Consider the following 12,626-nt stretch of genomic DNA (forward strand, 5'->3'; position numbering starts at 1 on the left):
CTTTCTAAAGTGAATGATTCAGGACAACGCTGCCTATTTTGTCTGTCCTCTTGCTGCCTAGAAACCCCTGTTTAACTGAAATTTTACCGACATGTGACATGTTAAATTTTACCGACATAGGACAATCGTCATTCATTGCCTGAACACACCCCTGAAGCGATTTGTTCAGGTCACCTTGTCATAATCAACAAACCAATAAGCCTGAGCCAACCGTGGAATTGACGAATAGGAGCTCCTGGGAGAGGCTCCTTGCTCTGACTGACTGATGCGTTGAGGTCATCTCCAAAAGTTAAGCAGTATCGAATCTTTGTCTCGGGAGCCCATGCTGAATGACACGGTGAAGAACCCTTGGAAATTGATGTGTTCGTTCCATGTTTGACGTCTTATCATGTGATCGTTAGTTTAGTCACCAAAAGACTCAGGCGAATCACGAACTTGTCCACCGTGTAGATACTTCAGTCCACTATTTCTCTGTGGTGTGCGGTCGAAGCCATCAAACTTGCGTGCTTGAAGTGCCTACACAAACAACTAAGCTAGAAACCGGTGACTGTTCGCGATGCCGTCAACATTTGATTTTTACCAACTGGCTCGTTAGACGTCCTTCGGAAGGACATGCATGCAATTGTCGGTATCAAAACGGAGCAAAATGCAAGCGGTGTGCGTGTACAGGTCACTGCGATCTCTGCGTACCGGTTTATCATCTGTCGTTCTGAAGCCAAAAGTTGTATACGTCGTAGATGCACTTGGGTCAGTTAACCAGGAGATCAGTTGAACCCCTCGCAATGCCTGTAGATTACACGATGAATGAATACAAGTGATTCATTGACCCTTGCCGAATTCGAAAGCCATTGATGAACAACGTCGCTCTGCTGTGTACATGGCTCACTGGGCTTTTGAGGAGCTTTTTTGACCTCAATGCGATACATTATGTTAAATGTGGAATGGGCGTGAAACGAATTGCAATGCCTGTTATTGACTCTGGAATTACCTTAAAAGCTATGTGCGTCGCAAATAAACAGCTATGTGTCGAATCACAAGGTCAATCGTCCTGGCTCCAATTTTTCGTAAGGGCTCGTACTGGTCTGAAAGTTCACTAGCCTTTGATATAAAATGAGTTGCGATGTACGGCATTTTTTTCAAAATCAACTTCACATCAGAAACAGTGCGTACCGCAAGTAAACAGTTACATTTCTTATAAAAAGTCCATCATTAAAGGATCCAATTTTCCGTACAAACTCGTGTTATTGCCGAAATTAAGGACCGATGATATACAAATGAGTTGCGGTGAGTGTTCTTTCACCAGGTTTACATCCAGAGCTGCGCGGGTCGCAAGTAAACAGTTACGTGTGAGATTAAAGAAGTGCGCCATTCCTGATCCCAATTATCCGTCTAGGCTTGTGCTGTTGTCGGAATTAGTTATGGGTCGAATGGGACGTTTTCACAGCGTGTTACGCTAAGAGCTGTGCTCGTTGCAAATAACCCGCTGCGATTCCAACCCGCGAGATCCGTCTTTTCGACCCAGTCCGCGTGAAGACTCGTGCAGGTTACGAAATTAACTAATACACCATGATCTGGATACATGACTCGCCCACGGCTCGTTTGCACTACGTTCATTACTCGCCTGCATTCCTCGCTTCCTCCCTCACAAGTACAATCTGCTCACGCGCGTAATCTACGAGCATTTAATTCACATTGGGACATCTGAGCACATGGAGCACGTGGTGCTCGTTTACGTGCACGCAGTACAACTCTCCTCCGCGCTTGTCCTAATGGCGTGACCTCACCTGTAATGTGACCTGCCTGGTGTGTAACCGGACCCGCATGCTTATCCCCACCCAGCCCGTGGCCCCACCCGTCCTGTCGGGTTACTCCCCGTTAAACTGGCAATCACGCGGCGGAGTTTTCGCACCCAGTCCGCATCTGGCTTAGGTGGCAAGGGGGGGGGGGGGGCGGAGTGAGAAGGACATGGCCGAGGAGCTAGAATATAAATGGAGAGCAGACTAGTGTGCTACAGCGACTCGTTGCAGCTGCTCCCCTCGCTTGTAGATCGCTGCGATGGTCAAGCGCGTGAGCCCTCGTGAGTGGTTGTTCTCCCGAATGTGACGCTCCCGCGGGTTTTGTTCCGCAAGCCCCTCCTCTCAGGCTCCGGCCATAAGCTTCGTGTGCTTCCATTCGCGCTCATGGTCAGGTCCGTTTCACATGCGCTCTTTCTTGGTCCGGAACAGGCAGAGGGCCTCGGATAGCAAGCGTCGGTATGCCTCGGGTGATGCCTGGTCGTGAGGGTTTGCTGTAATGTCGTTGTGCTGCGTACTAGTTTGCTCTGCTCTGGTCTGCCGCTCTGCTCCGCTCTGCATTGGCCGTTCTTAGTCGTCCCCTGGCGGTTCGTTAGCTCCGGTGCGGCTAGCGGGATTTACATGAGCACGAAATAATCTGCGCACCTTCACGCGCGTGTAGTTCAGAAATTAGAGGGATTTAGGTCTTAACAAGGACTGGGCTATGAACTGCGCCGAATCGATCTTAAAGATGGCTATCGCAGTTCAGAACGCCATGCAAATGTGAAACACTCCTTTTAAAGGCGCTCTTAAACGTCCGAGCGGATGTTTAGCACTCGAGCGTGCGTGACCGGCGGCACACGTTCGATCCTGCTGATTTCGTCCGACCGCGACGCTTGGCCGTCGAGGTTTGGGCCTGGTGTCTCGAACCTTAATGGCCTCTTGCTTTTTGTTAAATATTGCGACTTATATATATATATATATATATATATATATATATATATATAAATAGTCGAGATGGAAGGCCTCATCTGTTTCACACTGCATCGCGTCAAGAGAACGTAGCTCGTGCAATCTGCTGATGCGAAACTGCCATCAAGTTTGTACTGTGCCGCTTTGCATAGTTCTGCTGCGTGTATTGAAAGTTGCGTCAGCCAGGTACGTGTGAACTTATTAGATCGTACAAAACGTCACGGCCGGTCACACAAATTCCAAATTGTATCGCGGCAGAGGCACGACTCGCTCGACCAGCGGCCTCGATGGCGATGACCGATAGGCCCGCTGTGCGCCATGATGTACTTGCTATGGAAAACGACTACCCTAATGCACAGACATTCGACCTCGTAATACCTCGCTGACGGGAAATGACGCAAATCTCGCAGAATGCGCGGAAAAGAACGAAACTCAACCCGAACTTTGTCATCGTACGCCGTAGCGCTCCCGAGCCTGCGAGAGGGCGATGACGGCGGGCTCTATGAAACACCAACTTGAAGAATGCTCCAGTGTTTGTCTGGCATGTTGTGCGACTTTCTGTCTGAGTGCTGCCGGCCATTTCGAAGATTTATGAAGTTCACTGCCACCGTGGGAGCCACAACAGGAGCCATGTAAACTTCCTTCCAACTTGTGGCTGACGTGGCCTGGTGCCGAACAGCGCCGTGGCGGCGGTTCTGAGCAGCGCGCGGCGACGGTGTCCTCTCACCTCTGGTCACTGTCGCTCGCATCCGTCAACTTCTCCTACACCTGCGTGCTTGGTGATGATGATGATAATTGGCGGTTTTGAGCGCACCGACTGCTCTGGTCATTTTGCGCCCATAACAGCGTTGGATGTCTACAGAGGTTTCCAGCACCGCACCCCACAGCACCGCCAAATCGCGCCGACAGCTACGGATGGGCACTAGACCGCTCCGTCGTAAGACATGCCGGGGCGCAGAGCCCTCCCCCTCACCTGGCGCCTACATCCCGACTCACCAACCCTGGGGTCGTGACCCCTCCGCCTCGCCAGCTCCGGGGTCGCGATCCTCCACCTGGCCAGCTCCGGGGTCGCGATCCTCCACCTCGCCGGCCCCGGATCGCGACCATCCGCCTCGCCAGCTCCAGAGTCACGACCTCCCGGCCTCGCCGGCCCCGGGTCGCGTCACCCCGCTTCGCCAGCTCCGGGATCGTGACCTCCCGGCCTCACCAGCCCCGGAGTCGCGACCTCCCGGTCTCACCAGCCCCGGAATCGCGACCCCTCCGCCTCGCCAGCTCCGGGGTCGTGACCTCCCGGCCTCACCCGCCCCGGAGTCGCGACCTCCCGGTCTCGCCGGCCCCGGGTCGCGTCACCCCACCTCGCCAGCTCCGGGGTCGTGACCTCCAGGCCCCGCCAGCCCCGGAGTCGCGACCTCCCGGCCTCACCAGCCCCGGAGTCGCGACCTCCCGGCCTCACCAGCCCCGGGGTCGCGACCTCCCGGCCTCACAAGCCCCGGAGTCGCGACCTCCCGGCCTCACCAGCCCCGGGGTCGCGACCTCCCGGCCTCACCAGCCCCGGAGTCGCGACTTCCCGGCCTCACCAGCCCCGGGGTCGCGACCCCTCCGCCTCACCAGCTCCGGGGTCGCGTCCGCTCTGCCTGGCCAGGCTCGGGGTGGCGAACGCTGGCCGTGTCCGTCTGTGGGTCTGACGGAGCCACTTGTCGGGCCAGGGAGCGTCGACAGGCGGCGGCGGCGCCGCCTCCGACGACGCCGTCTATCAGATCGCCGACGACATCGTCCGCCGCCTGCCGCCCAACTACGACATCGAGTTCGTGCTGAAGAAGTACCCGACCATGTACGAGCAGAGCATGAACACGGTGCTGGTGCAGGAGATGGGCCGCTTCAACGCGCTGCTCTCCGTTATCAGGCAGAGTCTGCTGTCGCTGAAAAAGGCCATCAAGGGTGAGCTGGGGTAGTAGCCCTTTATTATGTTTGGGTGGGCGTTGAAGTGGGGGCGCTCTCGGGATATGCTCTGGTTTTGGACACGGTGGGGAGTTGAAGCGAGGATGACATTGGTGTGCGCCCGGGCCTTCCGCAGGTGGTGTTGAAGTGCGGACGGTTCTGGGATGTGCTCGGGTTTTCGTTCGGAGCGGGTGGAAACGGTCTTGGGATCCGCTCGTGGTTTTGCATAGAGGCTCTCCTGGCCCGAGAGGCTACGACTTGTTCAGGCTGTTGGCCTGTTGGCACTGGCGTGAATCGGCCGAACGAGCTGTTTTCAGGCAAGCGCGTGCTATGCGACCGAAGCACTACAACTGCGTAATCGTATGGTGCTCATGATGATCGTAGAGGTGTTTGCTCCGCGGGACGAGCGGAGTCGCAAGCTGCGCGGCTGCTGAGATTGTGGTGTCGCAGCCGAGGCGCCCGGGCTCAGCTCTGGGCTCTTTTCTGCTTCACCGACGTCGACAACGTCAACTGTAACGATAGTCATATTGCACTAGCCGGTAGCCAGCACACGCTTTAACTTCGGCATCACTATGGTCATGTTTGACGCTGGTGGCAGCAGGGTGTGGCGACCTCGTGAAAATCGGAGAAACTTCACTCCGGGCCCGGCAGGCCAGTGGCGAAGCCTCATCACGGCTCGGGGTGCCGGTGGCGCGGCTCCCGTGACCACTCGTGACCGGTGGCGCGGCTCCTGTGACCGTTCGTGACCGATGGCGCGGCTCCCGTAACCACTCGTGACCGATGGCGCGGCTCCCGTAACCACTCGTGATCGGTGGCGTGGCTCCCGTAACCACTCGTGATCGGTGGCGCGGCTCCTGTGACCGTGACCGATGGCGCGGCTCCCGTGACCACTCGTGACCGGTGGCGCGGCTCCTGTGACCGTTCGTGACCGATGGCGCGGCTCCCGTAACCACTCGTGACCGATGGCGCGGCTCCCGTAACCACTCGTGATCGGTGGCGTGGCTCCCGTAACCACTCGTGATCGGTGGCGCGGCTCCTGTGACCGTGACTGATGGCGCGGCTCCCGTGACCACTCGTGATCAGTGGCGCGGCTCCTGTGACCGTTCGTGACCGATGGCGCGGCTCCCGTGACCACTCGTGATCGGTGGCGCGGCTCCTGTGACCGTTCGTGACCGATGGCGCGGCTCCCGTGACCACCCGTGATCGGTGGCGCGGCTCCTGTGACCGTTCGTGACCGATGGCGCAGCTCCCGTGACCACTCGTGATCGGTGGCGCGGCTCCTGTGACCGTTCGTGACCGATGGCGCAGCTCCCGTGACCACTCGTGATCGGTGGCGCGGCTCCTGTGACCGTTCGTGACCGATGGCGCGGCTCCCGTGACCACCCGTGATCGGTGGCGCGGCTCCTGTGACCGTTCGTGACCGATGGCGCGGCTCCCGTGACCACCCGTGATCGACTGGCGCGGCTCCTGTGACCGTTCGTGACCGATGGCGCGGCTCCCGTGACCACTCGTGATCGGTGGCGCGGCTCCCGTGACCACTCGTGATCGGTGGCGCGGCTCCCGTGACCACTCGTGATCGGTGGCGCGGCTCCCGTGACCTGAGGTCGCGCTGCACCGCAGGCCTGGTGGTCATGTCAGCCGAACTGGAGGAGGTGTTCACCAGCTGCATGACCGGCAAGATTCCCAACATGTGGCGCGCCAAGTCGTACCCGTCGCTGAAGCCGCTCGGCAGCTACGTCACCGACTTCCTGGCACGGCTGCAGTTTCTGCAGGTGGGTCAGCGCGGCCCGAGCAGCGGTCGGGTCGGCCGGCCGGCGTCGCGCCCTCTCACGGCCGGCTCTTGTGTACGACCGGCACGTTTGTGTTCTTCACCGCGGCTCGTCTGCCGAGCCGGTTGTGGTCACACGACGAGACGACGGCAGCGCCAGGGAGGACAGCACCAGTCGTGAGCTTTTCAAGTCACGAACGCATTTTATCTACGCCTGCTCTAACGCAGCCCTGCCGATCCTTGTGTTTTAATTACCCGTGTATGTGTTTGTGGATAAAGTCTCATTTACGCCGGCGACGACGGAGCCCAAAAATACGCGCCTTGACGCGTACGTTCTTTACGACGCATTGCAAATCTCCTGAGTTTGCTGTTTTTCCACCGCTGGCCCGCTGCACGACCGGTGACCAGACAGTTGTTGCCCAACAGGCATCAATTAATACCGAACAGACCGACCGGCATGCGTGCTGGGGGCCTGTTATGCAGCGGCTTTGTGCGTGCCGTATAGCGTCTCTGAGCTGGATTTGCGAGCAACTGGTGGCGGCGGGGCGGCTGCGCCTCGCACCGCCCGCTGTGCTGCCCTCAACGCCGTGACTTCGGCCTGCCCTCGACCGGGGCGGCCGTCTGGCGGCGAGACGCCGGCCGAGCGGCGTGACCTGCCGGTCACGGGGTCCGGCCGGTCGGGCCGCGGTGACGCCCTTGTGCGCAGCGGGTCGGCAGGCGCGCCGCCGGCCTTCTACGCAGCGGAGGCTGATCGACCGGACGGCCGGCCGGCCGGCGCTCCCCTCCTGTCAGCGGCGCCGCCCCGGCTGCCGTGCTCCAGGAGCGCAGGCGACGCCCGCCGCCGGCAGACGGGCCGACACAGGGCGCGCCCTGACGGCCGGGGGCCTCCGGAGGCTGCGATTAGGCGGCGTGTTTCATTCCGGTTAAGGGGTTATTGAGGGAATGGAAATGGGTTGTTATTGTGACGACGTTTCAGTGCTCCAAGTGGATCATGTCTCATGGTTGATTGGTCAAAATTACCAATCGTGATGATGTGCCATTTGTACCGTCGGAGAGTGCTCGTGACTAACTCCGTAATTTGTGTCAGCTTTCCCTCTGGCGCTTTACTTTAAAATGCTGCATTCGGCATACGATGAATTCGAAGAGTTTGTTGGTATGTTGGTTAATGTGTACTCCATAACTCGTTTGGCGGTTACGACCAAAGGATCGTACAAGAAGAGCATGATGATTTAATTGTTGCACGTGGATGCAGGCCATCTGGTTCAGGCTAATTTGCATATTCCACGACAACGCCCGGCCGGTATACCTAGGTGGCCGCCGCGGCGGCCAATTAAATGCTGTCAGCCGTCTCGCGAGCGACACCACCATCGACCGACGGCCGCCTCCCGCCCGCGCCCCGCAGAAATGGTACGACGACGGCGCGCCGACCGTCTTCTGGGTGTCCGGCTTCTACTTCACACAGGCCTTCCTCACCGCCGCTCAGCAGAACCTGGCCAGGAAGAACACCATCCCCATCGACCTGCTCTGCTTCGACTTCAAGGTGATTCGGGTTGCGACGGGAGGATGGCGACGTTCAGATGGCGCCGCGGTGACCCCGACCTCTCATGTGCCGCTTGGCGACGCACGCAGGCGCAGCTCCGCGGCCTCGGGCTGTTTGGGTCAGTTAAGGTGCACCAAGAACGGACTCCGTCTGTTGGTTTGACTGCCTCTGTTGTAGGTAGTAGCCCTGCGACAACGTCGGCGATGCGGTACAGCGTCCAGATATAGAAAACAATGCCACGGGTGAGGTAGAATGATTGAAATCCTCGATGCTGAATGATTGATGAAATGATTCGTTCACGCCAGTCGCTGGCCATTTTTCACAGGGCCGTGCCTTGGACGCTACGGCCGAAAGTGACGAGCGTTGTTTATTTCTTCCCTCAGTTTTGACTAAACCGCCTCAGTTCATTGAATCATGACCTCGCTGTGGAGTTTGGCGAGTCGGCAACTTTTGTGTAAATGCTGGCACCGCTGCGCGGCTGTACGATATTTGTACTCCGTAGCTGCAGCGTCGTTCCCACTTTTCTATAAAGGAGTCAATGGCATTGTGACGGCCGTACCCCTATGGCCTCAGGACATTGCGTGAACCGAACGGGCCAGTGGAAGTCTTGGTAACATCTGGCTAAAGTTTGGAAGTGACTGACACGATAGCCCTCATGGGGCTCATCTAGGCCGTATGCTGCAAAATTACTTATATACCATTCCTGAAATTCTGGTAGTACTAGGTCAGTTTGAGAACACGTCACGCGGTAGTAGAAGCCAAGCGCGGTTAGAGTGGAAAACGATTACCCGGTAGCAGCAATTCACTCATTGTTGGGCCAGCTGTTGGCGCCTCAGCGGGGGCCCGGCTGGCAGGGGCCAGACTGACCGCAGGCGGCCGTCACCACCCTTGAGCGGGGGCCCGGCTGGCAGGGGCCAGGCTGACTGCAGGCGGCCGTCACTACCCTTGAGCGGGGGCCCGGCTGGCAGGGGCCAGGCTGACCGCAGGCGGCCGTCACTACCCTTGGGCGGGGGCCCGGCTGGCAGGGGCCAGGCTGACCGCAGGCGGCCGCCACTACCCTTGAGCGGGGCCCGGCTGGCAGGGGCCAGGCTGACCGCAGGCGGCCGTCACTACCCTTGAGCGGGGGCCCGGCTGGCAGGGGCCAGGCTGACCGCAGGCGGCCATCACTACCCTTGAGCGGGGGCCCGGCTGGCAGGGGCCAGGCTGACCGCAGGCGGCCGTCACTACCCTTGAGCGGGGGCCCGGCTGGCAGGGGCCAGGCTGACTGCAGGCGGCCGTCACTACCCTTGAGCGGGGGCCCGGCTGGCAGGGGCCAGGCTGACCGCAGGCGGCCGTCACTACCCTTGAGCGGGGGCCCGGCTGGCAGGGGCCAGGCTGACCGCAGGCGGCCATCACCACCCCATCACCGGCTGACCGCGCATCAGCGCACCACGCAGCCGGCGCAGATATCAGCCGGCCGCACCACTGACCCGGCCCGCTCGCGGCCGCCGCGTCGCCTGCAGGTGCTCGAGGACAGGGACTACACAGAGCCGCCCGGGGACGGCGTGTACGTGCACGGTCTGTTCGTGGACGGCGCCCGCTGGAGCCGCGACAAGCGCGTGCTCGATGAGTCGCTGCCCAAGATCCTGTACGACACGCTGCCGGTGCTCTGGCTCAAACCCATGAAGCGGGTAGGTCCGACGAGCGGCCGGGGTGGCGGCCAGCGACGCCCGGCGTGAAGCACGCGCGGGGGCGGGGGATGGACGGCCCATGGCCTTTGTTTCAGCGTGGGGCCGGGGACTGTTTCACTTTTGAATGTTTTGTTATGGATCGCTTCGCACGTATTAGTGGAAAGGTGCTGGCTGTCGTTTGCTTACAGGCTAAGCTTCTGTGCAGCGTTTGTCCCAACACCATACACATCATTCCGCTGAAGCTCAACGAGCCGCCCACAAGCCCAAGGCACCGTTTGCTTGTACTGCCGACGTACAAAGAGTAGTTTCAACGGTTCAAAATATACGCATAGGAGGCGGATGATCGGAAATGTTGCAGAATCAAACAAATCTCCAAGGGCTTTCTCCCCACAGGCTGCTTGGAAACGTCTCAAGCTAGGGGGAAATGTCTCGGAAATTTGATGACCGTAAACTTTCAATCACAACGCTCCCAGGAATATGCCGCCCTCATATTAACGTGCCTCTGAGTACTGAGGTCGGATAAGCTCACTGATGTCTCTGACGACGTCTGATTGGATTGCTTAGTATGCGTTGCCGCCAACCCTTACCAGGTCCACATTGCATCAATCTGCTCGTAAGTGGAAAGGACCGCCCACCGCCCGTTTTCTCGCGGCCGGTTTAGCTCCCGATTCTCAGAGATGAGTCATGTCTCTGCTTGGCCCTGACCACTGTGTTCCTGACTACTGCGGTCCGGTGTTCCTGACTACTGCGGTCCGGTGTTCCTGACTCCTGCGGTCCGGTGTTCCTGACCTCTGCGGTCCGGTGTTCCAGACTACTGCGGTCCAGTGTTTGGTATCCGACATCGCCTCTGTCACGGTGTGCCCGGTCATAACTGGCGTGGCCATGCCTAGATAGTCGGCAGCTGTGCATCGAAATACGTATTCCAACTCCTTTGCTCAGGGTTTGTGTGCAGGGTTTGCTGCCGTCGCTGTGACCGGTGTTTGAGTGCCGTGTGTGTTTCTGTGGCGTGGGCGGTTGCTGGTGCCCCGTTTCCGGCCGCGCGGCCGGTGCCCACGTCCAGCGCCCGGGCCTGCGTGTCTGCCGCCTGAGGCCGGGCGTATGCCCGCCCCCGCTCCCGTGTGGCCGGCGTCGCCGCGCCCCCGCAGCGAGCGTGACGCGCGCCGCCGCCGCCGGCCGACAGGACGAGCTGCCGGAGCGGCGCAGCTACACGTGCCCCTGCTACAAGACGTCGGAGCGGCGCGGTACGCTGAGCACCACCGGCCACAGCACCAACTTCGTGCTGGCCATCGAGCTGCCCACGGACCGGCCGCAGGAGCACTGGATCCGACGCGGCGTGGCGCTGCTCTGCCAGCTCTCCGAGTAGTGGCGCCGGCCGCGGACGCGGGGTGCTCGCCCCGGCGGAGGTGCCCAGGCCGGCCGCCGGATCGGCAGGTGGCGGGAGCGGTGTGTGGAAGGTGGGCCGACGGGAGGATGGGTCGGTGGGGGCCCCTTGTGACCTGACGGGGGGATGGGCCGGCGGGGGTCAGGTGTGACCCGACGGCGCGGGCCGGACGTCGGCCGCACGTCACTGGGCCATCGCGTGAGCAGGTGATAGTCGACCGAATCGAAGGACGATGTCGGGGAAGTGCAAGCCGAGAAGCCGTCTGCGGACGGGACGGACCTCGCCGGGAATAGCCGAGTCCGTCGCGCCGAGTCCGTCCAAAGTTTGCCTACTATTCTCAAGGGCGCGTGCTCATCATGTCCACACAATTCCACTGAGGTCGGGTTGCTGACAGCAGCGCGGAGCGCTGAATACAAAATTAATGTAACACGATGTTTTCCGAACATATGGGAAGTGACGATGCGCTGCCGCATCCTCGCTTCACTCTGTTAACTTGTGTACGCAGCCAGCCAGAGGTGTTCCACTGTCTAACCGCACATATCCGTTTGGTGTTGCACGGCGTCTGCCGTCTGGTGCTAAATGTGAAGTCTTCGGTTCCTCCCGCCGCCGAGCAGCGAACTGCGGTGGAGAGTCAGTCGACGGCCAGCTGTGCGTTACGCGCCGGGGGGGTTCCTCGGAGGCGAGCCAGCGTGCCAGTCCCCAGGACACTGCCTCGTGAGCGGCCTGGCCCAGAACCTCGCACAGAGCAATAGAAGCGACATCTAGAATCGAGCAGGTGTTACAGGCCGCGCCTTCCGTACACAGAAGATAGCGTTTAGAGAGTGCACTAGCCAATTTATTTCACTCACCTGACGCTGGTGGACTCGTTCCCCGTCCCACGACTCTTACAGCGTCCCCCGTTGGTCAATATCGTGCGTGCCGTCCCTACGCTGGCGCCGGGCTCGGAGTGAGGCCACCACGCCGGCGCCCTCACCTGGGCCGTCCGCGGCGCAGAGGCGGCGGAGGACACGACCCTCCGCACCGTCACCTTGGCGACGGTGAGCCCTACCCAACTCTCACATGGCGCCGTCCGCGGCGCAGAGGCGGCGGAGGGCACGACCCCTCCGCACCGTCCCCTCGGCGGCGGTGAGCCCTACCGAACTCTAACCTGGCGCCGCCCGTGGCGGCAGAGGCGGCGGCAGGCGCGGCTCTCGTCTCGGAGAGCGGTGGGACTCGCGTCTCGCCGAACAGCGCGCGGACGGTGGCAGCTGGGCGTCACGGGCAGTTGGTTCGCGGATGTGCTGCTGCCGGTCGGTCTCACGGCAGATTCCGAACGTACCCACCTGTTTGGCACACCCAACACCGCACGGTCCGGCCGTACCCATCTGGCCGACTGTGGCCGGCGGCAACCGAGCCGGGTCCGCACCACCGGCGCCACCCTGGGTCGCCTCACAACGCCACCCACCAGCTGAGCAGGGCTGTGGCTCCGGCCGAGCTCGTCAGGGCACTGACGGTCGGTCCCGGCGCCGACTCGTCACCGCACGAGAGGACGGCGCTGAGTCGCGCGGCAGCAGCCGGCTGGTGCTGGCCGGCGAACACTGACAAC

The 12,626-nt window shown here is 60.5% G+C and overlaps 1 protein-coding gene across 1 annotated transcript in view; it reads left to right on the forward strand.

Moving 5' to 3' along the window:
* Dhc36C (Dynein heavy chain at 36C) overlaps positions 1-11,425 on the forward strand; it is a gene marked incomplete in the record, with an annotated part of 72,630 nt that extends 61,205 nt beyond the window's left edge. The window contains 5 exon segments of the mRNA XM_037212333.1: positions 4,451-4,682; positions 6,303-6,454; positions 7,853-7,990; positions 9,493-9,660; positions 10,841-11,425. Coding sequence (XP_037068228.1) covers positions 4,451-4,682; positions 6,303-6,454; positions 7,853-7,990; positions 9,493-9,660; positions 10,841-11,023 — 873 coding nt within the window.
* Positions 11,426-12,626: the final 1,201 nt, after the last annotated feature.

The sequence above is a fragment of the Pollicipes pollicipes genome, unplaced genomic scaffold (genome assembly GCF_011947565.3).
Source record: "Pollicipes pollicipes isolate AB1234 unplaced genomic scaffold, Ppol_2.1 Scaffold_3087;HRSCAF=3621_pilon_pilon_pilon, whole genome shotgun sequence".
Classification (NCBI taxonomy): domain Eukaryota; kingdom Metazoa; phylum Arthropoda; class Thecostraca; order Pollicipedomorpha; family Pollicipedidae; genus Pollicipes; species Pollicipes pollicipes.